Here is a 27,972-nt window from a genome sequence, read left to right on the forward strand (position 1 = left end):
GAACACTGGAGTGGGTTGCCATTTCCTTCTTCAATGCATGAAAGTGGAAAGTGAAAGTGAAGTCGCTCAGTCATGTCCAACCGTTAGTGACCCCATGGACTGCAGCCTACCAGGCTCCTCCATCCATGGGATTCTCCAGGCAACAGTACTGGAGTGGGGTGCCATTGCCCTCTCCCAATAACACCCTGAACCATGGCCAAAGATCTGCTCTGTAATATCCACAACCCCATCCACCCACTCCCCACACTAACTCTCCACCCTCCAACAGAGCTCCCTAATCTAGCCTGCACACCATCTTAACAGGCCTTGCCAGGCAGGCTTATTAACCCTCTGCTAAAAACTGTTGCTGTCTCTGCTCAGGACAAGCAATGTTCAGTCTCTAATAGCTGTTTAAAACTGTTAGGCTCCATCTGCTTAAAAAAAAAAAAAGTTTGTATCTTCACACCCATTCATTCTTCAATATAATCAAATATTCCCAATGAATATATCCCCCTGCTGGGTCTCAGTTAGCCACACTTTTTCCTCCCTCCATAGAACTCCAAAAAGCAATGAACAAGATAGAAAGTTACAGAAAGTTACCCTAGAAACAAAAGTCTCTGGCTTTCCTGTGCTTTTCTGCTCTATGATTTCTGATCTCTGTTATACATGTGTGAGTTCTTAGCTTGCTCAAATCACCTGGGTTTTATTAGACAGTTCCTTTATACCACTCACATGGACACTCACTCTTCACAGAGTCCCTGATTCTGGAATGCCAATGTGACTCTACCAACTACCAAACAACAATAATACAGTGAAATAATAAATATATAAAATATATAAACTATGAAAAAAATATATATATACTATATGTAATATAACAATAGTAATATAATAGTTGCTACCATTTATTGAGCACTATGACCAAGTTACTCTAAGTGCTTTACATAAGTTATCTCATTTCATCTCTATAATTATTTTATCTTTATGAGTAGTCTTTATTTCACGTATTTGTTAAAATACTATTACGTCATTCCACAAGACAGGAGCAAAGATAATTTCCTACAGAAACTTAGCAACCATGTACAGAACTTTACAGAAAACCACTGTAGCTGAAACCTGACTGCTGACCAGAGAATGGTGTTCTGAGTAGACTCTGTGGAGAAAGCAAATCAGGCAGAGGAGGAAAGGTGCCCCTCTGGGCAAGTTCTTGTGACACTCATAGACTGGAGGCTCTGTTTCTAGAAGGTTCGAGTACAGCACAGAGGTTCTATGTGCCTTTTTGGCTACACCCCAAGCTGAGGTACCATTAGATCAATGTCACTCAAACTCCTGGAGAGCCACATTCCCACAGCAAAAAGTCCCAAACTAAGTTCTTCCGAAAAGCATTCCTATCAGTGATGAGGCAGTAGATGCCCTCAAGCCAATCGCCCATGTAATCTGGCATTTCAGAAGCTTCATTTGCCCAGCCAAAAATGTTAACATCAGCCCCACTGGAAGCCATAGCAGCACCTTGGGCTCCACAAGGCTTCTCATTACTACCTAATAAGATAATTATTAACATCATCCCTGTGTAAGAAAAAGCACGGAAAGGGTATGTAAGTTGCCAAAGGTCATAAGCTACTAAGCACTAAAGTCAGGATTCAAACTCAGACCTCACCAGCTAAAAAACCTGCATACTCACCACTATATGATGCTGCTACCCAACACCTCTAAAGATGGCTCAGAGGGTTCCAGTCCCATCACCCTGACTTCTGGCTTGTGCCCACCCAGCCCCACTCCCCAGCCATGCTTCAGCTCTTCCAGTCATGGTTATGTTTCCTTTCTCCAAATTCTCCCTAAGTATTCTTCAGTATTCTGATAATAGATTTCTGAATTATTAAATTTTTCAATACATCTCCTGATTTCACTTTAACTTCTGTACTAGCTTTCATATATGCCAAAAAACCACTAAGAATTTCTATCTGATAGCACACAAAGAATAAACAACCTAGGAATAAGTTAACAGTAAATGTGCAGGAACAAAATGAAGAAAACACAAACTTTTATTCATAGATACAAAAAGAGATGTGAAGAAGAGAAATTGACCATATTCCTGAAGAGGTATACTCAATAATATGTAGCAGGAATACTCAATACTGTAAGACTACGATCTAAGGGGCCAGCTCCCAACCTTGGGTGGGAACGAATAGTCACCTTCCCCGAAGCAGGTTCAGGAACTGAGGACAAGAGACCAAATGTTATCCCATTGCCCTTATCATTTAGGAAATTCCAAGGAATTGGGGAGCTATGAGCCTCAAACTGTGGATGAAGACCAAATATATAGGAGATAAATATAAACCACAGCACCACACTGCCTGATAACACTGCAGTGAGGCTCAATAGTTGACAAGCCCACCTACGCTCAAAGAGCTTCAGTTTCACATTTCAGAACCTCACACTCTTTAATAGACATGGACAGCCAAGAATCATCAGTTTAAGGAAAGCTACCAAGATGAAAGAGAAAACAGGGATACTACAAGGTAAAGAAGAAGTGTTTTTTAAAAATTTAGTCAATTATACCTCAACTGAAAAAAAAAAAAAAAAAAACTACAATTACTATCCCTGCAGAAAAGTGAATACTCCATCCATAAAATTACAATATGTGTTAGGAGTCCCCAAGATTACCGATCAAGCCTCCCAAATTTCACAGGGAATATAACTTGCAACCTACACTTTTGTACTTGTCCAAATTATCAACCAAGCTTAAAGTAGAATAAAGACACTTCTAGACTTCCAAGAACTCAAAAAGGAACCTCCTCTTCTCTTTTTCTTAGGATGCTACTGGAGTACTTCCTCCAACAAAGCTAGAAGGTAAAACAAGAAAGTAAGATATGAGATTCAACACAGGAAAGAGGTAAAGGGAATGATACATGATACAATGAGAGCTGCCTGGCAGACCTAGACCACAATCAATCCAGATTTAAGCAGTTCCTCCATCCATCTTCTTACCTTCCCATGTCAGCAGATGACATGACCATCTACCCTACCCACTCAAGCTAACAAAGAAGTCATTCCTGACTCTCTCAAAACCCAAATTCAACATATTCTTGATTTTACCTTCTAAATAACTTATAAATACATTCACTTCTTTCCATCTCCACTGGCACCACCATATTCCAAGACTCTATTATCTCTCACCTGGTCTATTGTAATGGACAGCTAACTACTCTACCTTATCCTGCACAAACCATTTTCCATATAACAACCAGTAATATTTTTAATATAAATCAGATCATGTCACTCTGCTTAAAATCATTCAATAGCTTCTCATTCCACCCAGAATAAAATCCAAGTTCCCAAATTTAGCCCACCAGACTCTGCATAATCTAGCCCCTGACTATCTTTAGAATCTCACCTTATGTTCCTCTCCCACTCCCTCCCTATAGTCCAACCACAGTGGCCTTGCAGATCCTTGATCATGGAAGCTTTCTCCTGTCTTTGAACATGATATTCCCTTTTTACAACAACTTCCCCAGCTCTTCACATTGAAGTATTCTCATCTTTCATGATTCACCTTAAATGTCATTTCCTCAGAGAGAGCTTTCCTGATGGTCAATTCTCAATTAGCCCCTCATCAAGTCAGTTTCCTTTCATTTCCTTTCTCAGTGAGTCAAAAAGAAGGAGTTTTGTTCAGTGAATTACGGTATATCCTTAAAGAACAGTATGAAAGTGAAAAGTGAAAGTGCAAGTCACTCAGTCATGTCTGACTCTTTGAGACCCCGTGAACTGGAGCCTGTCAGGCTCCTCTGTTCATGGAATTCTCCAAACCAGAATACTGGAGTGGATTGCTGTCTTCTTCTCCAGGGGATCTTCCTGACCCAGGGATTGAACCCGGGTCTTCCACATTGCAGGCAGATTCTTTACATATGCAACCATTTCAATGAAGGACTTCCCTGGAGTTCCAGAGGTTAGGACTCAGTACTTTCACAGTCATGGCCCTGGGTTCAATCACTGATTGGGATACTAAGATCCTGCAAACCGCATGGCGTGGCCAAAAAACAAACAAGCAAACAAAATAAATGAGGTTATAAAAAAGAGTATTTAGGATATCTGGTTAAGCAAGACAAGTTTTAAGAATTAGAACAAGATACATGAGGAGAAATTTTCCTACCAGCTATCACAACATACACTATAAAGTTGTAATAGTTAATATAGCACAAACTAGCACAAGGACAAGGAGGTTGACTGGTCAGGACAGGAAGCCTAGAAATAGATCCATGTGCAACGTAAACTTGACATAATAAGAGACACAGCATTACAGAGCCACAAGCAAAGGATGAGCTTTTCAAGAAATATGCTGGGACAACCAATTATCCATTGGTGGAAAAAAACTATACTCCTATCTTACAACGTATTTTATAGAAAAATAAATTCCTATTTAAAGACCCAAAAAGGAAAACTTTAAAATTCTGAGAGAAAGACATATAACTTTTGAGTAGGAGAGAATTTCCTGAAATGGTTCTTTTCTCTCTCTTACAAATACACACACACACACACACACACACAAGAGAACAAATCTAAAAAGGAAAATGTTGATGAATGACTTCATTAAATTAAAACTGTTAGGTATCAGTAGCACCAAATTAAGAACATAAACCACAAACTAAATGGAGATTGTAATATATGTAACTGCTGAAAGATTAGTATCCAAACTACATAAACAACATTTTAAGATATCTCTCTCTCTCTATATATATATATAGATATAGATATAGATATATATAGATATATATACACATACACACACACATACATATAAACAATCCACTTAAAAGATGGGCAAGTGAAAGTCGCTCAGTCATGTCTTACTTTTTGTGACCCCATGGACTGCAGCCTGTCAGGCTCTTCTGTCCATGTAATTCTCCAGGTCAGAATACTGGAGTGGGTAACCATTCCCTTCTCCAGGGGATCTTCCCAACCCAGGGATCAAATCCAGGTCTCCTACATTGCAGGCGGATTCTTTATCATCTGAGCCACCAGGGAAGTCCAAAAGATGAGCAAAGGTATTCCCAAAGAAGAAATCAATGAAAAGATTCTTCACTACACTAGTAATCAGGGAAATACAAATTAAAAGCATAATGAGATACCACTTCACATCCATCAGCTTCACAAAAAATTAAGTCTGACAACACAGAGTATTGTGAAGGCTATAGAAAAATGAGAACTCTTATTCATTTTTGGTAGAAGGAAATTGATACAATCCAGCAATATCTAATGGAATAAAATACCACATACCCTAAAAGCTGGCAATTCCATTTCTATGAATATACCCTAAAGGGGTAGTTTTCAAACTTTTTTGATCATCACATACATTTTATACTGTGACCCAGTTCAAGCATACAACTCAAAGGAAAATTCACAAAATGGTGCTTATTCTTATTAAGTGTGACACATTCTGATAGTTCCATTCTCTTCTCATTCAGTTGTTAAATGGTGGGGTGACTCATTCCACTGATTTTACAACCAAAAATGGGTAACCATACCCAATTCAAAAACCTTTGCCCCAGAAAATAATCTCAAAATATCTTCTTGAGCAAAGGTGGGACAATGTTCATCATGGCTTGCTTTGTCAAAAGAAACTCAAAATAACATACAAGTCAGTCAGCATGAGAGTGAATTAAAAAACTGGAGGCATATTCAGACAATGGAATATGATACAGCGGTGCAATGAAAGAATGAGAACCGTTAAATATAATTATCAGTAACTCTCATGAATTTAACACTAAGCAAAACAAGCAAGTTGCAGAAGAATACATCCAGTATGGTATCCTTTGCATAAACTTTTTAAACATATAAAACAATACTACATATTATTTAGACATACATTTATACATAATGAATAAAGTATAAAAATATGCACAGGGAAAAAGGAAGATCACAGAAGAGTATGAAAAAGCAAGTAAAATGGAAAGACCAAGTGAACAGCTAGATAGTTAAATTGTTAACTAAGTTGCCCATCTTCCAAATTAAACTATTGCCTCTCAGGGAAGCTTCCCTGGTGGCTCAGATGGTAAAGAATCTGCCTGCAGTGTGGGAGAACTAGGTTCGATCCCTGGGTTGGCAAGATCCCTGGAGGAGGGAATGGCTACCCACTTCAGTATTCTTGCCTGGAGAACTCCATGGACAGAGGAACCTGGAGGTCCCAGAATTAGACACAACTGAGCAACTTGGAGAAGGCAATGGCAACCCATTCCAGTACTCTTGCCTGGAAAATCCCATGGGTGGAAGAGCCTGATAAGGCTGCAGTCCATGGGGTTGCTAAGAGTCGGACACGACTGAGCGACTTCACTTTCACTTTTCACTTTCATGCACTGGAGAAGGAAATGGCAACCCACTCCAGTGCTCTTGCCTGGAGAATCCCAGGGACGGGGGAGCCTGATGGGCTGCCGTCTATGGGGTCGCACAGAGTCGGACACGACTGAAGCGCCTTAGCAGCAACAGCAGCAGAGCGACTAACACTTTCTCGGGGCAGCAACTCCCTTCTAGACATGAGGCTAAAGAGGCTCAGCCTGCCAGCTAGAGAGTAAAGCAGCCAATCTGAGATCAGTCTTCAAAGCCGACAACACTCATATTTCAAAACTGTTCCATTTAGTAATCAACTACACTGAGTATCTATTTTTAACTAAGTAATGAAATTCAGAACATGGACCCAAAAAATGCAACAGGTAATTGTGGGTGGATGAGATGTCATAGCAGATGCCCCAAACACAGCCATGTGCCAGTAAGGTTGAGTCACTGTGATGTGCTGAAAAAAGATATTACGGCTCAGCTGTCGCAGGTTGCAGTGAGCCCTCCCCTGCTTTCCTCTCAGGCACCATTCCAGGATGTGGAACACTTAGACATCTTCGAGATTAGCAAATCACTAAAAAAAAAGACAAAATATGGCATCTTACAAATAACACATGCTCGTGATCAAATTAACATAGGGCAGAGAGCTAATAAACGTTCAGTAGGCTCAAGGAATAATTCCCTAACATTAAAAATTCAGCCCCTCCAGATCTCAATATTAATTCCACCTAGAAGAGTAAACCCAGTACTGTAACACATTTGACCGTAATCTCTAAAACCAACTCATTTTTCAGGGAATGTCATTTAAAAGGATTATGCATAACAGAATTTAAGTGAGCAACTCTCAGACCAACAAACATGTTCTGAACCACATGTCCAAACTACTCTGATCCCCAAACAGAGCAACTTCTCTGTGAAAAAAGCTAATGCATTCATTCATTCAACCTTTACTTACTACATTAGAAAGACACCATGGTAGAACTTACAGAGGCATTCAGTTCAGTTCAGTTCAGTTGCTCAGTCGTGTCCGACTCTTTGCAACCCCATGAACTGCAGCACGCCAGGCCTCCCTGTCCATCACCAACTCCCTGAGTCTACCCAAACCCATGTCCATTGAGTCAGTGATGCCATCCAACCATCTCATCCTCTGTCGTCCCCCTCTCCTCCTGCCCTCAATCTTTCCCAACATCAGGGTCTTTTCAAATGAGTTAGCTCTTTGCATCAGGTGGCCAAAGTATTGGAGTTCCAGCTTCAACATCAGTCCTTCCAATGAACACCCAGGACTGATCTCCTTTAGGATGGACTGGTTGGATCTCCTTGCAATCCAAGGGACTCTCAAGAGGCTTCTCCAAAAAAAAAAAAAAAAGAGTCTTCTCCAACACCACAGTTCAAAAGCATCAATTCTTCTGCGCTCAGCTTTCTTTATAGTCCAACTCTCACATCCATACATGACTACTGGAAAAACTATAGCCTTGACTAGACAGACCTTTGTTGACAAAGCAATGTCTCTGCTTTTGAATACGCTATCTAGGTTGGTCATAACTTTCCTTCCAAGGAGTAAGTGTCTTTTAATTTCATGGCTGCAATCACCATCTGCAGTGATTCTGGAGCCCCAAAAAATAAAGTCAGCCACTGTTTCCACTGCTTCCCCATCTATTTGTCATTAAGTGATGGGACCGGATGCCATGATCTTCGTTTTCTGAATGTTGAACTTTAAGCCAACTTTTTCACTCTCCTCTTTCACTTTCATCAAGAGGCTTTTTAGTTCCTCTTCACTTTCTGCCATAAGGGTGGTGTCATCTGCATATCTGAGGTTATTGATATTTCTCCCGGCAATCTTGATTCCAGCTTGTGCTTCCTCCAGCCCAGCGTTTCTCATGATATACTCTGCATATAAGTTAAATAAGCAGGGTGACAATATACAGCCTTGACGTACTCCTTTTCCTATTTGGAACCAGTGTGTTGTTCCATGTCCAGTTCTAACTGTTGCTTCCTGACCTGCATACAGGTTTCTCAAGGCATAAAAATATTTTTTGTTTTTATAGAGAGGCATAAAAATATTTTAAATAAGAATCCTGTCCTTGATACTGACAGCCTAGCAATGGAATTTGGAAACACACATAATCTTACATAAGGCAGAGAGATTTAGTTGCCATAAGAGAAATAAAAGTGAATTGCTATTTAAAAAAAAAAAAACTTACTTTGCATAGATTCTTGCCTAACTCGTCCTTTTGTGAGTCAGACCTAGAATACAGAAACCCTGGTACCTCAACTCTTCAAGGGCAAGTAGCTATTTATAGTAACAATACTGGCTCTTATGATCTATAAAAATTAGTCTCCTCATTTTAAACATTTGAGTTAAGAGAAATTCCAAACATGGATCCCAATTCTCATAACTGACTGAAAAATAAAAGTGTCTTTCACTGAGTCACATCCGACTCTTTGTGACCCCATGGACTCTAGCCCTCCAGGCTCCTCTATCTATGGAATTCTCCAGGCAAGAATACTGGAGTGAGTAGCCATTTTCTTCTCCAGGGGATCTTCCAGACACAAGGACTGAATCCGAATCTCCTGCATTGCAGGTAGATTCTTTACCGTTTGAGTCACCAGTTGGCTGCTGGTCTAAAAGAATGGGAAATGCCAAAATCAACACACACACACACACAAAAACCATTTTCTCTAACTCTGCCATTGTTTTTCTATAGAAACTTCAGGAATTCATACTTTGGTTGAAACACTGAGGAAAGAATTGTTAATGAGCTTCAAAAGAACTTTCATGAATCTTTCGGTTAAGTACTACATAAAAGGCATCAATAATGCTCTAGATTAATAAGGCTTTTCACATCATTTTATCTGTAGCTGGTTTGTTAATGTAGGTAGAGATAATTTTATTCGTTTTCTAAATCTAAAGAAAGTAAACTCCATAAATACTACAAGTCATTAAATACCCTTTCAAGTATTTTTTACAGAGTTAGTCCAGACAGGGCCAGGTTTAGTTGATTCATTTCAAATTAATCATCAGATCCACTATTTGCACCTAAACACTCAACTAAACATTCAGGAATTTGGGAGCACCAAACAGGGAGTCTACAAAGAAGAAGTAAAGTGACTTTATCTGGATGAATCCAACTGTGCTCTCAGGATACCAACAAAAGAGTAGGAAGTTCAGGTTTATGTGCTTTACCATCTGACATAAACCAGCTCCCAGTCCTCTGCCATCAGTCCTGTCACATCTTCAATATCTCTGAAAAGAATATTTGTGACAAACTAAAGAAGAAAGATCTTTTTCCATGTCCTATCCATTCAAGCCAGTAAATAACCCTGGGTACACAGGTTTGTCTTTTTAATGCCAACTTTAATGAGAGATAATTCACAAACCATAAAATTCACCTTTATAGGTGCATAAATCAGTCATTTTTAGAATAATAGAGAGTCGTGTACCATTACTACTAATTTTAGAACATTTTCATCACCTCAAAAAGAAACCCCTACCCACTGATTACTTAAAAAGCATCGTACCATTCCAATGAAATGTCCAACTAACCTAGTCTTCTCTATCTTACTTATATCCAGGTCTTCAGCTTAGTCAGAAAATAGCAAGATTTGTAGAAAGTAAAAATAAAAGACCTTTTAAAAGAAGAGCTAAATCAAGAATGTAGTATCTCTAGTAAGAAAATGTTCAAAAAATGATGGGGATATGCTCCAAAGACAACTTGACAGAGCTCCCAATGACAAAGGCTAGAACAACTGAGCAAAAAAATTAATGAACACAGTTCATTGAGGATTATGACTCTAAGAATAAAATAAATGCCTCAAAATTCATACTGATATAAATAAACAGATAATTGGCAGGGAAGGGGTAATGCTTCTTTACAGAAGAATTAAATGACTAAGTATAGGAGGAAAAGGGAAATTAAAAATCACTCTTATCCAAGAACCACTGTAACAATTATTGCAGGCAAGAACCATTAATGGAGGTTGAAATTAACAAACAAAAGTAAGATGAGAAACAGAACATCTGCACAATGTCAAACACACTGCATAATGTACTTACTAATTACAAAGGGAAAATCAGTTTCACAGTAGCAAAACCTGATACACACAATCTTAATGATGTACTGAAAATCATACATCCCTTCTGTAATACTGAGGGCAGGTATCAGAGTGAGTTATTTCTCACTCTGATAAAAGGAAAACATTAGACAAACCCATATTGAGCAATATTTTACAAAGTAACTAACCAATGCTATCTTTAAAAGCTTCAAAATCATGGAAGACAATGAAAGACAAGAACTGTCACAGATTTGGAAGATAAGGTACACATGACAACTAAATGCAATCTGTATCATGGATTGGATTCTGGACTGAAAAAGGACATTAACCGGAAAACTGGTAAAATTCAAATAAGACTTATAGAACAATTATCAGCATGTAACAGCATTAATTTACTGTAGCATTTTTGTAACTATTCTTTAAGTAAATCTATTTCAAAATAAAAAGTTGGGTTTTTTTAATGCAACATTTCTAGGCATGAGATATTACTGTTTCAACTCCATTGTGAAAAATGACTCATTTTGGACTAGCAATTACAATTTTCCTATTAGGAGAGACTATCAAATAATGTCAGATTCACAATCTCAAATCCCAACTCTTATAGTGCATACTGAATTGCAGAACACAGAACAAGAAAACAAGTCAATGATGAAAAACACACTAGCTAAAAACCACACGGCACACTGTTAACAAAGAGATATGCCTTAATCTCACAAACACACACACACACACACACAAAACATTCTGATCATGAGGCAACGGCCCACAGCACAACTAAATAACCTGAAACATAAAATGTCAACAACTGGACAAAACCAACTTAACACATGATAAGGGCATGACTTGATGAATTTTTGTGGTGTTCAACTTTTACAAGCCTGGTGAGAAAGGTCTGTTATGAGGAAATGGATGAATTGGTTCTGGTACATACCCCGATTTCAAGTCAGTTATCCTCAAACAGTTTGTTGCATCCAGTCCTACTTTTCCATTACGGACCACGCTAGATATGAATGGGGAGAGCATGGGAGAAATTCGGTTCAAGGCCACTTCTGGAGACATTTTAACTTGCCTTGCAAATCACCACTGAAAGAAGAAGGAAAGAATGATGATCAGAATATCCAAAGGAACTAGACATTACAATCTTACTGGAAACTGGTGCAGTACACAGAAGTGTCTCCTGCTTGATACCTCATCTCCTGTCTTATGGCAGCCTCTTGCACTGACCCTCCAAAAGAGCCTAGCTCACTATTGCTCACCTACTCAAGACACAGACTTTGCAGGAGGAGCAGCAACCCCTGAAATCTAACTGCCTCCCCCTTTTCAAAGCCAGTTTCTATGCTGCCACACTCTACTTAAAAGCTGCCCTACTCTGTCTTACAACTGGCAGGTCCTTCCTTCTCAAGAAGGGTTTACTGACAATCCTCTCCCCTGACATAAAAAACACACACGCTGCTAGGTTAGGAGTCCCCCCTCTGTGTCCCCACAAAGAGAAAGAACTTGATTGATAAAACTGCAAAATTTCAGAATAAGCAAATATACTTGCAATTATTACTTACAAGTTATTTACTTGTAGGTGTATTTACTGATACACCTCTTTCTTATTTCCCCTCCACAGTATAATTACCTGCTTAGTGATCTATTCCCTGAAGAACTGTCTTGACTCTCTAGTGTTTAACAGAAGTACCTAGTACACCATAAGCATCAAGAAGCATCTTTTAATAAAGATGAATAAGGAGACAAGAGCTACAAAAATATTTAGGTATGAAGAAAAGATATTATGCCCTCAAAAAATCTTGTAGAAAATAGCATATCTGAGATGTAGCAAAAATCTAGGTAACCATTAAATCATGAAAACACACACCTATCCAGATATTAAGCAACACAAACTACCATAGATCTAAAAGTTTTTGACTCTAAGGCACTAAGAAGTTCTTACACTTGAAAATACAAAAGTAAAACCAATAAATCATCTCTAAATTACTTGGAAACCCATGGGGCTGGCGGAGGGAGTACATGAATTCCTCTTAATAGATTTCTAAATGAAAGCCTCCACTTTCAGAGGTGAATAAGTCAATTTAAATGATCATTTTCTTCCTCAATCTGAAAGGATAATCCCACATCAAAAGCAAATTAATTTCCTGCAAGTTACAATTGCAAGTAAATGATGTGCTCATTCTAGTTTTCATACACTATGCCCTATGAGGATTTACAGCTCCCTTATAAATGCTGAAAACTAGTACCCATTTTAAACATTTCAGAGTAATAAAGGGCAAAAAAATAAATAACAATCATAAAAACAAATAATAACAAAAAACCCACTGTGACCCTACATACTGATGACACCCAAAAGTACCTCTGAAGTAGAAAAAGCTTTATACTTTAGTGTTCAAATCATCTTTTCTGCAAATATAAAATAAGGTCCTCCTCTGACCACTTAACAGATGGCCTCCCACCACCATTCCAATATGTCATCACAAAATAAGAATAAACATCTAATGCACTGTATTATCAGTCATAAAAATCAAGTACATTTTATAACACTTTATCACTTATAAAGAGCTTCCATAAACATTAGTGCACTTGACCTCCACAATTCTGGATGGTAAGGCATATATTAGAATTCCCATTTTACAGATGACATAGATAACTTATAATTTGTCTTTGAATAGTATACTAGACCTATTATCCCTTTGAAGTCTATTTTTTTCCTATTTCTGCAACATTTCCACTTTTATTTCTGCTTATTGATGTCACAGTTCTTGAAAGGATACTTATCTAGATCATATGCAAAACAGAAATAGTCATTTTGGAAAAAAGCAAAAGGACCTTACCTACACTACAAAATTATTCTTCCATGTGTTTTCCCATAATACCTATTATTATTTCATCACTCATTTCTATGAAAAATGGAAACAGAACCAAGACATTCTCAAAATCTAGTGAATATTAGGCACTATATTACCCATCTCTAGCTGCAATTTCATTTACTTCCCAACAACTAACTCATCCTCTGTTTAATATTATTGTTCCCATTTCAAAGATAAGAAAACTAATGTTGAGCAAGACTAAGTAACTTACTCAAAGTCACAAACCTACCAAGCAGAAGGACTGGAATTCAAATCCAGATCTCCCTCAAAGTCCACTATACCCAACTTCTTCTCAAATAAATAGCAAAGAGAAAAGCATCAAAGTGAATTTGTTTTTTTTTAAAGTATACATCTAGTACAATGAATTAAAAAGTCATGAATTTAGACTAACGGTTGCTTGACAAATAGAAACAAATTAGACTAATGTTGGCCTACTGCTGAAGCTGGCCTAAGTGATTCACTAGGTAAAATGCTAGAGGGAACAAACCTGCTCCAGAAACCAAACTATACTTAAGGTGACAACACCCCATCCAATTCAGCAACTGTCATGACCTTAGAATGACACCTGAAGGAATGAATCTGTCTTTGTTTCCTGAACAGCCATAATACTATCTTTTGACAGTGCAAGATTTCATGCAGCATTAAAATGTTACAAGCACAGCTGCTGTGACTTCTCTAGACAAGTGAGGGGGGGGAGAAACCTGACTCCAAAATCAGAGGTCACCAAATAGCGTTCTTTGGCTTCTGAGCGGGGTACACAGATGGGGGATGATCTCCCAGTAGTATTTTTTACACAACAAAGCACAATAATCGTTCCCAGATAGGCAAAAATTTACTGTGGCCCGTTTCCCTTGACAGCTAGTTGTGAAATTTCTATTTCCTGATTTTGACGTGTAATATACAGAAGGAAATGCAGAAATACAATTTTTACACAGCTTTGCTGCCTCAAGATAGGGTCACATGAGGTACTTCAATGGGCAGTCTGGGGAATACAAACACGTCTAAAGCATCGTCTACCTTCTCGCAATTAAGATGGGATGACAAACACGGAAACACGTGCCCAGCTTACGTCATGGAACGGAAAGGGGTGGCGTCCTGATGCGTCACGTCGACGTCATACGGCGCACGAGGGAAGTACACAGGGGAAGTAATTTCTCCAAGGGGCAGCATTCAAGAAAAACAATCAGCTCGAACCCAAAGAATGACCACCCCGCTCTAAAAGGGGACACCTTCTCCCAAATTGTATGATCCCCTAATCAGGCAGGAAAAACCAAAGAGTCTTGAGCTTAATCAGGAACCAGGGGGCGGGCTAGGTGTGGAGAGAGAGCAGCCTCTGGCCTTGCGGGCTCGTTCTTGAGGGGACCAGCGTGACGGGAATGAGTAGGGCATCTTTGGGACAGGGGCCTTCTCTATAGGAAGAGAAGGCGAGCCCTGGGCATATGTAAAACCACGGTCCTCAGCGCCACCTGTGCAACTCGGGATCCAACCTCCCCGCACCAGCCCCAGTCCAGGTACCTGGAACTTAAGTCGGATCGGTAACCGGCGACTACGTGGGGTACAGGTTACCCGAGCGCGCCCCCGACCGACGCACCAACCTGCGCGCGCACCGCGGGCCGGATGCGTGCGCGTCCGCGGACGTCCCGCCCCGCCCCGCCCCCTCGGCGGCCCTGGAGCCGGGCGGCGTGCGCGTCCCCGGCCGCGCCAGGCCGGGCGCTCGGAAGGGCGTCCCCCTAGTGCCTGAAAGTTCCTACCTCCGCGCCTACCTCGTGCGCGGCGAGCTGTGCGGAGTCTGGAACTCGTAGGATGGCTCTGCTACGAGAGGCTGTGCAGGAAGATAATTCCTGGAAGAACTGGGGGCAGTTGGTGGATGGGGTTATTTCGGGCATCCAGGTGGGCGACCCACCCGGGCGTCCGGAAGGCCCGCGTCGTTAGGGAACGTGGGAGCGGCGTCTCTGGTTACGGGGTGGGGCAAAGGTTAAAGGGCAGCCTCCAGGTTGGATACTGCCGACTCTGAGCAATGGCCGCGTCTGGGGACCCTGGGAGGCAGTGGCAGGAGGAGGTGACGGAGGCAGCGGCGGTGGTGGTGGTGGGTTCCTGCATGACCGACCTGGTCAGGTTAGTTCGGGACCAGCGCGCAGAAGCTGCGCCTCCAGCCAGGGGCGGACTGTGCTCTCTCTTCTCTCTGCCTTGGAACTAGGGCTTTGGGGATGGAGTGTTGACTTGGGATGTGAGCTTCTCAGTCTGGAAAGAATCTGCCCGCAGTGCGGGAGACCCGGATTCGATCCCTGGATCGGGAAGATCCCCAGGAGAAGGGAATGGCTACCCACTCCAGTATTCTTGCCTGGAGAATTCCATGGATGGAGGAGCCTGGCGAGCTGCAGTCTATAGAGTCACAAAGACTCGGACACAACTGAGCGACTGGCCCACAGATTTCTGCAGCCCGCCTCACGTGCCTCGACAGGGTAGAAGAGGCAGGTTTGAGTTTGTAAAGGTCATTGTCAGATGAGGGAACATAAAGGCCAGCGTGTAGTGAAAGCTCTCGTTTAACTAGCAGCGCCTCCAAAGACCTGCTCCTATTTTCTTGACTAGGCTGCTAAACCTGTTCCCTGGCTAGCCGAGTGACTTTGGCCAAGTCATTTTATCTCCGAGAATGTGCCCACTTAATAGAGTTGTTTTTTGCACACTAAATGGAGGAAAGTGTTTTGAGCAGTAACACTATCCAGGTTGGGTATTATATGTGTGAATGTGTAGAAAAATGGGTGGAGCCGAAGCCAAAATTTTAGGCAGTCATCTTTCACCATATTGATTGTCAGCTTTCTTGCATTTCATATTTACAGCTTATTTTTCAGTATTAGAGTAACCACAGGTTACCCATGGCAAACCAAATGTGAGTCAAATTAAAAATCCAGTATATACAACCATTTTAAAGTCATTGAATAAGTAAAATATGCTAGATGAAAATAGTTGAGTTAGGGCAGTGAGATTGGATGGAGAGATCGTTACAAGATATCTTTTTTTTTTTTTTTAATGAAATCGCCATTTTGATTGTAAAAGTAATGTTTATTTATTTTAAAGGAAAAAAAAATGTTCCAAGAAAATCCTACCATTTAGATTGCTTGAGTTTAATTTTTTGGTGAGTGGCTTTTCAGATATACTGCTATTTTTATATTATAAAAATAAAAAATGATCACACTACAGTAAGACCTTATCTGTCCTGACACCTTGTCTTTTCAAAGGACAGCTGAGAACCTGGAAATAAATAAAAAGGTCTTGGGACCAGCAAAATTAGTCACCAAATCCCTGCACTAAACCACCTGTGATTTACTTAAAAACTAGTTTTAGGGTCTTCACATAACTGACTAAATCTTACATCGTTTACAATGTTTATAAGCTAGGTTATCAAATTTCCAGACTGAGATTAGAAAGGGGGAGAGACTGCCTGGGGCAGGTAGTAAGTACAAAAAAAAACCTGAAAGTGAGGAGAGTGTATCAACAAGCAACAGAAGAATTTTAAATGCCGAGATCCTGGAGAAATGCCTGGCAGTCCAGTGGACAGAACTCTTGCACTTTCACTGATGTGGACCTGGGGTTGGAGTCCTGGTTCAGGAACTAAACATCCCACAAGTCGTGCAGCTCAGCCAAAAAGAAAAAAATGCCTGGAGCCTTTATTTTTCCACAAATACTTGAGCTACCTTGTGCCAAGATGAATGTTTTTCATTTAGTGACATAACAAAAGTTCAGTCTAGTTTTGGACATTTGATGAAAAGGCCTACACATCTTTCTCTAGAGCTGGAGTCAGCAAACCTTTCTGCAAAGAGCCAGATAATATTTATTTTAGACTTTTTGAGCCACATAGGGTCTAAGATCATATATCCCCCCACACACCTTTTTTTTTAACATGTACAGAATATAAAAAACTACACCTTACAACGGAGAAGGCAATGGCACCCCACTCCAGTACTCTTGCCTGGAAAATCCCATGGATGGAGGAGCCTGGTAGGCTGTAGTCCATGGGGTTGCTAAGAGTCGGACACGACTGAGCAACTTCACTTTGACTTTTCACTTTCACGCATTGGAGAAGGAAATGGCAACCCACTCCAGTATTCTTGCCTGGAGAATCCCAGGGACGGGGGAGCCTGGTGGGCTGCCGTCTATGGGGTCACACAGAGTCGGACACGACTGAAGTGACTTAGCAATAGCAGCAGCAGCAGCACACCTTACAAACAGCCTGCAGGCCATAGCTTGCCAACTGCTGTCTAGAGCATTACTCTAGTAATTGATGTTATTAGTCATGACTCTTTTCAAGAGAAGGGACTATGGTAATCATTAAATTGTATATAAAAATGGAGCATGAGTTTTACTTTAGATATAGTTCCATCAAATATATTTAAAGTTTAGTTATTCAATACATAAAGGACTAAACCTTGAGACATCTGAAATAATTCATTCTTTAGAAAATCCATCTAACTAAAATTTTACCATACTTCTATAGGGGAAGTAACAGAAGAAAAGGAAAGCTGAACAATTTCCCCATGCAATCTACCTGAATAAGAATGTCAGGGTTAGAATTCAGAGCCCCCTCCTTGTTAAACTAAGTAGAGCTTTCTGTGAAGCTTGACTATTACACATTAAAGATAATTATAGTTACTTTCTAAAATGAATACTCTTCAAACTTTGGGGAGGGGAGGGTCTCAAAAGCCCATGTTAGCATCTGTCAGCATTAAAAAATTTAGAAAGATGGTAACAATAACCCTGTGTACGAGACAGCAAAAGAGACACTGATGTATAGAACAGTCTTATGGACTCTGTGAGAGAGGGAGAGGGTGGGAAGATTTGGGAGAATGGCATTCAAACATGTAAAATATCATGTATGAAACGAGTTGCCAGTCCAGGTTCGATGCACGATACTGGATGCTTGGGGCTGGTGCACTGGGACGACCCAGAGGGATGGAATGGGGAGGGAGGAGGGAGGAGGGTTCAGGATAGGGGGAACACATGTATACCTGTGGCGGATTCATTTTGATATTTGGCAAAACTAATACAATTATGTAAAGTTTAAAAATAAAATTAAAAAAAATAAATTAAAAAAAAAAAAAAAGCTTATCTCAGAGCTAGAGAAATTTAGAGATTATTTATCCCAGTCCTTCCCTGTACTTATAGATGAGTACAGTGAGATCCAGAGAAGAAACTCTTACATTGTAGATAATCTTTGATCTCTCTTCTCTTGACATTTTCTTTTCTTTATAAGGTACCCAGATTTCTATTCTTCACATGAATTGCTAGTATATTTCCCAGGTGGTGCTGGTGGTAAAGAACCCGGCTTCCAATGCAAGAGATGTAAGAGATGAGGGTTCAGTCCCTGGGTCAGGAAGATCCTCTGGAGGAGAGCATGGCAACCCACTCTAGTATTCTTGCCTGGAGAAGCCCCTGAACAGAGAAGCCTGGCAGGCTACAGTCCATGGGGTCACAAAAAGTCTGACACAACTCAAGTGACTTAGCTCAAGTGTGCACATGGACACACACACACATATACTCTCCCACGATTTTTCTAACAGGCTTCTCATGGTTTCTGATTATTGCTACCTCTGAAGATCTTTACAGAATACCTGAGTATAGGATTTTTACTTAAAAGCCTGCGTCTGTAATAAACTTGGGTCCAACTTTGCTTGTATTATTTTTCTATCCCTTCCATTAACAAATTACCAAAAACCTAATGGCTTTAACAATACAAATTGAATACTTATAATTCTGGAAGTCCAGAAGTCTGATACAGGTCTAACTGGGCTAAAATCATGTCTTTTGTAGAACTGCATTCCTTTCTGGAAGCTCTAAGGGAAATCTGTTTTCTTGCCTTTTCTGGCTTCTAGAGGCTGCTCACATTCTGGCTGATGGCCTCTTCAGCTCAGTGACTGGCTCAGTCACTCAGTCATGTCCGACTCTTTGCGACCCCATGGACTGCAGCACACCAGGCTTTCTTGTCCATCACCAACTCCCAAACCTTGTCCATCGAGTCGGTGATGCCATCCAACCATCTCATGCTCTGTTGTCCCCTTCTCCTCCTGCCTTCAATCTTGCCCAACATCAGGGTCTTTTCCAGTGAGTCAGTTCTTCGCATCAGGTAGCCAAAGTATTGGAGTTTCAGCTTTAGCATCAGTCCTTCCAGTGAATATTCAGGACTGATTTCCTTTAAGATTGACTGGTTGGATCTCCTTGAAGACTCTCAAGAGTCTTCTCCAGCACCACAGTTCAAAAGCATCAATTCTTCTGCACTCAGCTTTCTTTATAGTCCAGCTCTCACATCCATACATAGCTACTGGAAAAACCATAGCTTTGACTAGATGGACCTTTGTTGGCTAAGTAATGTCTCTACTTTTTAATATGCTGTCTAGGCTGGTCATCGTTTTTCTTCCAAGGAGCAAGCGTCTTTTAATTTCATGGCTTCAGTCACCATCTGCAGTGATTTTGGAGCCCCCCAAAATAAGTCTCGCACTGTTTCCATTGTTTCCCCATCCATGTTCAAATCCAGTAATGGTTGGTGAAGCCCTTCTCAGATAGCTTCACTCTCACACTCACTCTTCTGCCTCCCTCGTCTACATTTTAAGTACCCTTGTGATTTCACTATGCCCAAATGGATAATTCAGGATAATCTCCTTATTTTAAGGTAGCTTATTAGCAGCCTTAATTCCCCCTTGCCATATAATATAACATATTAACAGGTTCTAGGGATTAGGATGTAGACATTCTTGAGGTGGGGGTGGGGCATAATTCTGCCTGCCACAGTGATTAAAGTCAAAAAATCTTATAATACGTAGAGCTTGGAGGACCACTGAAGCCTATCAGTCCATCCTCCACATTTTACAGATGAGGTAATTAAGAGAGGTTAGATGACTCACCCCAAATCATAGAGCCAGTCAGTGGGAACCTGGGTTTCTCAACCTTTATCTTTCCATTATATCATTGTACCGCTAACTCTGGCACATATTTATTGCCCTTTTCATCTCCAGTTCATTTAAGGGCTTATAGTCTGTGCATTCATTAAGTGTTTACTTTGTAAGTTGGCAAGGAATAGCAACTAAAGATTTATCATTTTCAAGTCTAAAGATAGGATCTCCATTACTATCTCTTAGTTTCTGTCTAAGCTTAACTATAAGCAACCTGGACACCCATGCCTGTACTGTAGAATCACTTTAGAAATGAAACTACTTCAGTAACTAAGCCCTCTTGGATAGTATCCAAGTCTAACTCACTTTATATATTACATTACTGGGTGCCAGACACTGCTAATGCAATCAATGAGCAGCTTTTTTCATTTCTAATTTCAGTCCACTATGAATAGTAAGCTCTGTGTGCTAATAATTTTTAAAAATCATTAGCTCATCCAACATGGCAAACAATGAACATTATTTACTACCCACCTGTATTTATTTAATTATTCTCTTCCTTCTTGAACAATCATCTCTGAAGTTCCAAATGGCAAAGATAAGAGAAATCAAGTCTGTTCTTGTGGAAAATTAAGTCAGAGCTCCACCAAAGACAGATTCCCATGAAAACACAATAACGGATGAATTTTTTTAGACACTGGTTAATCATGCTTTCACTAGTCTTTATTTCTTATGACATGTATCACCCGTTTTTTAAAATTATTCACTCAGCAAATATTTATTGGTTTTATACCGTGTGCCTTTGCACTTCCCTAAGGGCAGAGGATACAGCAATGAAAAACACAGCCAAAGGTCCCTGCCACTTGGAGCTTACATTCTAGTGGCAGAAACAAACAATATCAGTAGAAATAAGTAAAATTCACAGCCTGTTACAGAACTGCTGAGGAAAATAAAGCATGAAACGGGTGGAAATAGTAATTTTAGATCGTTAGCTACAGAAAGCCTCAGCGAGAAAGTGATTTGAGTAAAGACCTACCGAAAGAAAGGAAGCAAGCCATACAGATCACCAGAAGAAGAGCACATGCAAAGGCCCAGAGGCTGGAGCACACCTCGTAGGATCAGTGAACTACCAGGAGTCCAGTGCAGCTGAAGAAGAAAACAAGGGAGAGGAGAAGATAATTGATGGTTAAAGGCCAGTGGGTCCTACCCTGGATGAAACGAAAAGCCACTGGAGGGTTTGAGCAGGCAAGTGACATGATATGACCCATAAGAACAGAAACAGGGAGACCAGTTAAGAGTCAATTAGTAGTCCAGGCAAGAAACGATGGTAGTTTGAACAGTTTAAGTGGGGAGAAGTGAGCATCATCTGATTATATTTTAAAGGTAGAGCTGACAGGAGTTGCGGAGGAATACGAGACAGGTCAAGCATTACCCCCAGTTCTATGCCCTCTGCAAGTGGAAGGGGAAATTGACATGTGCTGAGATGGTGATAGAGCAAATTGCACAGGGAGAGGGTGGTACTAACAGCTCAGGCTGGATGTGTGAGACGAGGTGCCTGTCAGACATCCAGCTGAAGTGGTCGAGAAGACAGATATATGAGTTTGGAGTTCAGAGGAAAGATTGAGCTAGAGATATAAATTTGAGAGTCATCAGTGTATAGATGGTATTTAAAGCCATGAGACAAGATGAGATCACCCAGGTCTGTGCTCCTGGGGCACTCCAACATTGAGAGGATCTGTTTTACATAATTTATCTCCTGTCTCCCAGTCTATCTGTACCCCTAAAACTTGCTTGGAGACAAGTTTAATACAAACCCATGTTTACATTTCCATGGCAATAGACTATGATGTCAACTAAAACCCTATGTTATCCTTTTACATGCTCCAATTAAAAGTGATGGCTGGAGAGATAAGGCTCATGTTCAACCAAGCATCTAAATTTAATCCTTGGCAAGTCAGGAAATGATTGCTTAATTCTCAAAAGATTTTAATTGGATGGTGGCAGAAGTGAATTTAGAAGCTTTTTAGATCCAAAGTGGATGAAATGCTGGACCTCGATTACAAAAAAAAAGGCAAAATTTTATATTATACCTAGAAAAGGTTATATGTGTTTGGCGAATTATAGTACCTTCTAACCTGCCTTCCACAAAAGCTTCTTGACTTGTATTTAGAACAGAAAGATCTCCCTAGCAGTCACATTTTCAGGAAAGTAAAAGCCAAAGTAATGTTGGTCCAAGAAGTATCATGCATTCCCAATATAAGAAGAATATCATATCATCATTATTCTTTCTGCTCCTTAAATTGGCCTTGAAAGTTGCTTATCAGTTACAAATCAATTTTTCAATTAAAATTTCATTGAACATGTTTCTGTCGATTGAATTCTCTAAATTCAAAAGCAATCATGCCTGGGAAATTTGCAAATTTTGGTCCCTTCAAAGAAAATACATGTTAAAAGGTAAATTGCATGTGACAAAGAAAGAGCACCTATTGCTTGGTATTATTACACTTTGGGATTTCCCTGGTAGCTCAGTTGGTAAAGAATCCACCTGCAATGCAGGAGACCCTGGTTTGATTCCTGGGTCAGGAAGCTCCCCTGGAGAAGGGACAAGCTACCCACCTCAGTATTCTTGGGCTTCCCTTGTGCCTCAGCTGATAAAGAATCCGCCTGCAATGCAGGAGACCTGGATTCGATCCCTGGGTTGGGAAGATTCCCCTGGAGAAGAGAAAGGCTACCCACTCCAGTATTCTGGCCAAGAGAATTCCATGGACTGTATAGTCCATGAGGCTGCAAAGAGTCGGACACGACTAAGCAACTTTCACTTAGTGATCTATTCCTTGGCCAGCTCTTCATGCCCTAGTGTCTGCATGGTGAGGAGAGCACAGTGAGGTGGGCTTTGTGATGAATGTGCTCCAGTATTTTGATTACTTATATTTAATGTTGAAATGCTGAGACTGCTAAGTGCTGGGGATACTGCAATTGGTGTAACATGGCCATAGTGTAACAGGTTCCTGAGGAACTTACAGACCAAAGAAGTTGGCAGACACAGAGGCAGATCATTGTAGTATGATGGGCTCGGTACCTGCAGGTTCTGTGGGAGCACAGAGGAATGTTCCTGGATAAGATGCCTCCCCAGCCAAGTCTTGAAAAGGGAGAACATCCTGGCCAGTTGGGATGGTCACACAGGAATGAAGTCATGGCTGTGGGTATGCATGGGTGTGCCAGGGACAGCAACCACTGGGTCTGTTCACTGTACACTGAGCATCAGATAAAAGGTGTCAATTAAAGGCCCCACCAGCCATGCTAAGATGCTTGGGTCTGTCTTTGTAGGCTCGGAGAGCCAGTGAAGGATTCAAAGTATAGAAATGACAAGGTCAGGTTTGCATTTCACTTAGCTTGCTAAGTGCCAAAGGCAGATGTAAAAAAAGGCAATGTTTGGAAGCCATCAAAGATCCTGTCCTTGAAGACAGAGACACCCAAGGGAAAGCAGTGGTCTTCACAAGAGTTGATGGGGGCCTTAACTAAGACAGTAGTGAGAAGTAAAGAAGAGGAAAAAAGTTAAATACTTGGGGAGTAAAAGACTTCAAAACATCTGTTAAGTAAAATGGGCATGAGTCAAGCTTCTTCTTTATGAGCAAACCCTGTTAGCTTTCCCACACTGACAAGACCTGGAAAGTGGAGTTCTTAGAAAGAATCGCACTTTGTGGAACAAAAGAATTCTAGGTTTCATGCTTTTTAGCAGGGAAAAGGATTCTACTCCTTAAAAAATCAAAGTAAGTGTTATCAAGTAACTATAAGGCAGTCAAATCCCTCCTGGCAGGGAGTAGGGGGGCAGGGGGTGGGAGGGAGTGAATCCTAAATTTGGCTTTGAGATTTAAGAAAAAACAGATAGGCTTTTATAATTATAATGGAGAAATTAATGACAAAGTTGGCTCAGGAAATTCACAACTGCTTATTGGAAATAATGAAACTAAGATAGTAAATACACCAATACTTTTAAAAACACAGAAACTATACAAACTCAGCTACCCATGTAACAAAGATATTTGTAATGTAGCAAAAGTGTGGTTTGGAAACTTAAATACCATGAAACTAGAGACTTTGAGTCAGTTCTTTTTTGTCTGCTACCCTATTCATTTTAATTATTGGAAACAAGACTTGGGAAGACTTAAGTGATCTGGCCCCAACCTATAAAGGTTGGAGCCAGGATCAAAATTTACCTATTTGAAAGTGAAAAGTGAAAGTGAAGTCGCTCAGTCATGTCCAACCCTTCTCGACCCCATGGACTGCAGCCTACCGGGCTCCTCCGTCCATGAGATTCTCCAGGCAAGAGTACTAGAGTGGGTTGCCATTGCCTTCTCCATGACTCTCAGATACTAACACATTATCGTGAAGGTTAGAGTAGCATTTCAGCAGTTTGACATATATTTGCAAGAGATAAGGAGGAATTCAAAATGCTACTAGGGAACAGTTTCCTTGCAAGGAAGAAAAAGCAAATAATGCAATTACCTGTATCAAAGGGCTTAATATTGTCCTTTACAGGTTTTTTTTTTCTTCAGATTTTTTTAAATTATGGTAAAATACACTAGACATAAAATTATTTTAACCACTTTTAAGTACACAGTTCAGTGGTATCAAGTACATTCAACCATCATCACCATCCATCTCCAGAACTTATTTTCTTAAGTTATAGAAAAATCACAATATTTTATTTCCTCTGGCCTACACCAGTCTTTACCACCCTAGCTGCAGCAGGGAAAATTTAAAAATAGACCCACCCTACCTGGTCGATTTCCTCCAGCTAGACAGAGTCCCCCTTGGGTTTTTTTGGATTACTTTCTGATAATTTTAATATGCATCAGGGTTGAGAACCACTAACTCAAAAAGCCCATAATTAAAAACTGTTCATCTTCCCAAACCTAAACTTTGTACTCATTTAAATAATAACTCTACCACCCCTCCCCCCAGCCCCTGGCAACCACCATTCTACTTTTCTTTATGAATTCGACTTTTCTATGTACTTCATGAATAAGTGGAATCATACAGTATTTGTCGTTTTGTGACTGACTTATTTCACTTAGCATGACATCTTTAAGGTTTATCTGTGTTTTAGCATGTATCAGAATTTCCTTCCTTTGTAAGGCTGAATAATATTCCAGTGTGTGTAGACACCACGTTTTGTTTATCCATTCATCCATCGATGGACACTGCGTTGCTTCCACTTTTGCTACTGTAAATATTACTACTATGAAACTTGGCTGTACATATATCTGTTCCAAGTCCTTTGTTTTCAGTTCTTTGGGGTACGTACCTAGAAGTGCTGGATCATATGGTAATTCTGTTTAATTTTTTGAGGAACCATATTATTTTCTATAGCAATTGTACTTTTCCTCTATCTTGCATTTCTTTTTAAACTGCCCACTTTTCATCTTACCTGTTTAAGCTTCCTTTTTTTTTTCCAGTTTATAAAATCTGGGTAAGATTTTTTTCTTTTATCTCTTATTTTTAGCTCCTGCCTAGTTCATTTCAGTTCAGTTCAGTCATTCAGTCATGTCTGACTCTTTGTGACCCCATGAGTTGCAGCACACCAGGCCTCTCTGTCCATCACCAACTCCCAGAACCTACTCAAACTCATGTCCATTGAGTTGGTGATGCCATCCAACCATCTCATCCTCTGTCATCTCCTTCTCCTCCTGCCCTCAATCTTTCCCAGCATCAGGGTCTTTTCAAATGAGTCAGCTCTTCGCATCAGGTGGCCAAAGTATTGGAGTTTCAGCTTCAATGTCAGTCCTTCCAATGAACACCCAGGATTGATCTCCTTTAGGATGGACTAGCTGGATCTCCTTGCAGTCCAAGGGACTCTCAAGAGTCTTCCCCAACACCACAGTTCAAAAGCATCAATTCTTCGGCACTCAGAAGCTTTCTTTATAGTCCAACTCTCACATCCATACATGACCACTGGAAAAACCATCATCTTGACTAGATGGACCTTTGTTGACACAGTAATGTCTCTACTTTTTCATATGCTGTCTAGGTTGGTCATAACTTTCCTTTCAAGGAGTAAGTGTCTTTTAATTTCATGGCTGCAATCACCACTTCCAGTGATTTTGGAGCCCCCCAAAAATAAAGTCAGCCACTGTTTCCCCATCTATTTGCCATGAAGTGATGGGACCAGATGCCATGATCTTAGTTTTCTGAATGTTGAGCTTTAAGCCAACTTTTTCACTCTCCTCTTTCACTTTCATCAAGAGGCTCTTTAGTTCTTCTTCACTTTCTGCCATAAGGGTGGTGTCATCTGCATATCTGAGGTTATTGATATTTCTCCCGGCAATCTTGATTCCAGCTTGTGCTTCATCCAGCCCAGCGTTTCTCATGATGTACTCTGCATATAAGTTAAATAAGCAGGGTGACAATATACAGCCTTGAAGTACTCCTTTTCCTATTTGGAACCAGTCTGTTGTTCCATGTCCAGTTCTAACTGGTGCTTCCTGACCTGCACACAGTTTTCTCAAGAGGCAGGTCCTGCCTAGTAATCCCTCTTTTATGTTCTCTTATGCAATTATGTATCTCCCTTGTGCATGCATACATGTTACAAGTATATGCTTGGTGGGGGAGGGGATGTCTGTGCAGAAGAGGAGCTCAGTAAACCTCACACCTTCTCCACTAGCCCCACACTCAGCAACAGCATGGTTTCACCACTGTAGTACTTGAAGATACAATGTCCTAAATTTTTATCTGTAAGTTGATCTATTTGCTTTGATAAACTTCTTTGAACTCTCATCTTTTGGACTTGTTTCCTTTCCCTTAGGAAAATTCCTAGATGTAGAATCTCTAGATCAAGGGAAATAACATTTTTGTAATATATTGCCAATTTGCTTTCATAAAAAGTGTTCTGAAATACACTCCCACCAGCAATGTGAGAAACACCTATTTCCTAGAAAACTAACCAACACACTGCTGGTTTGAAAGGTGATAAATGTTCTCTTGTTCTACTACTAGTGAGATTGAGTGTCTTCTCAGATGTTTGTTCGTTTGTACTTCTTCTTTTGAGAATTGGCCGTCCATGTGTCTTTTGTCCATTATTCTGTTGCCTTCCCTTTGAGATTTTAAATGAGAGTGTTCAGAGGGAAAAAAAAAAAATTGTGAGGAGTCTAATATGAAAGAGAGTTCTTTCTCTAGCAAAGAACTAACAGAGTAAAAGTGAAAGTAGAGCTAGAAAATTGACTCCAGCTAGCATAAGACACTGTGGAAATGAAGAAGAAAAAGGTCTCAACACTGGCTGCCCTTAGAATCAATTAAACTAGACTTCCAGGGATAGGGCCCAGTCATCAAAATTTTTTTTAAATAAATTGCTCCCATAGTGCTCGCTTTGGCAGCACATATACTAAAATTGGAACGATACAGAGAAGATTAGCATGGCCCCTGCGCAAGGATGACACGCAAAATCGTGAAGCGTTCCATATTTTTACCTGCTGGCCAATAAAAGCAGAGATTTCTCTAAAAAAAAAAAATTGCTCCCATAGATTTTTTTTAAGGTGATCAATAAAGATAGAGAAGTATTTAATAACTATTCACCTTTACAATTATCTTTGTGACCCCATGGATTGTAGCCCACCAGCTTCCATGGGGATTCTCCAGGGAAGAATACTTGAGTGGGTTGCCATTTCCTTCTCCAGGGGATCTTCCAGACCCAGGGATCGAACCTAGGTCTCCTGCATTGCAGGTGGATGCTTTACTGTCTGAGCTACTAGGGAAGCCCAGTTATCTTACTTCTTTTTTTTTGCAGAGAGAAAAAATATGTTTTTATTTTTTAATTGGAAGATAATTGCTTTACAATGTTGTGTTGGTTTCTGCTATACAATAACGTG

At 40.3% G+C, this 27,972-nt stretch overlaps 2 protein-coding genes, 1 non-coding gene and 1 pseudogene across 14 annotated transcripts in view; 2 read left to right on the forward strand and 2 right to left on the reverse strand.

Annotated features, from left to right (window-relative positions):
* Positions 1–27,972, reverse strand: part of BABAM2 (BRISC and BRCA1 A complex member 2) — a 474,973-nt gene that overhangs the window by 408,336 nt on the left and 38,665 nt on the right. For 7 of the 11 annotated variants that reach the window (XM_044926125.2, XM_044926130.2, XM_044926119.2 and 4 more), the window contains exon 3: positions 11,291–11,442. The exons of 1 other annotated variant lie outside the window; for it this stretch is intronic. In XM_044926125.2, the coding sequence (XP_044782060.1) occupies positions 11,291–11,418 (128 nt within the window). In that variant the 5' untranslated portion in view covers positions 11,419–11,442. Of the gene's footprint in view, positions 1–6,780; positions 6,881–11,290; positions 11,443–14,741; positions 14,878–14,989; positions 15,130–27,972 lie in introns of those variants that run through there. 3 more of the 11 variants (XM_044926121.2, XM_044926124.2, XM_044926120.2) reach the window with 3 other exon arrangements.
* LOC112578180 lies at positions 136–3,794 on the reverse strand (annotated as a pseudogene).
* RBKS (ribokinase) overlaps positions 15,208–27,972 on the forward strand; it is a 95,725-nt gene continuing 82,960 nt past the window's right edge. For both annotated transcript variants that reach the window (XM_025262340.3, XM_025262341.3), the window contains exon 1: positions 15,208–15,341. In XM_025262340.3, coding sequence (XP_025118125.3) covers positions 15,244–15,341 — 98 coding nt within the window. In that variant the 5' untranslated portion in view covers positions 15,208–15,243. The remainder of the gene's footprint in view (positions 15,342–27,972) is intronic.
* LOC112578294 lies at positions 27,465–27,571 on the forward strand. Its single transcript, XR_003102588.1, has one exon. It is a non-coding gene; the product is annotated as a U6 spliceosomal RNA (small nuclear RNA).

The sequence above is a fragment of the Bubalus bubalis genome, chromosome 12, assembly GCF_019923935.1.
Source record: "Bubalus bubalis isolate 160015118507 breed Murrah chromosome 12, NDDB_SH_1, whole genome shotgun sequence".
NCBI lineage: Eukaryota > Metazoa > Chordata > Mammalia > Artiodactyla > Bovidae > Bubalus > Bubalus bubalis.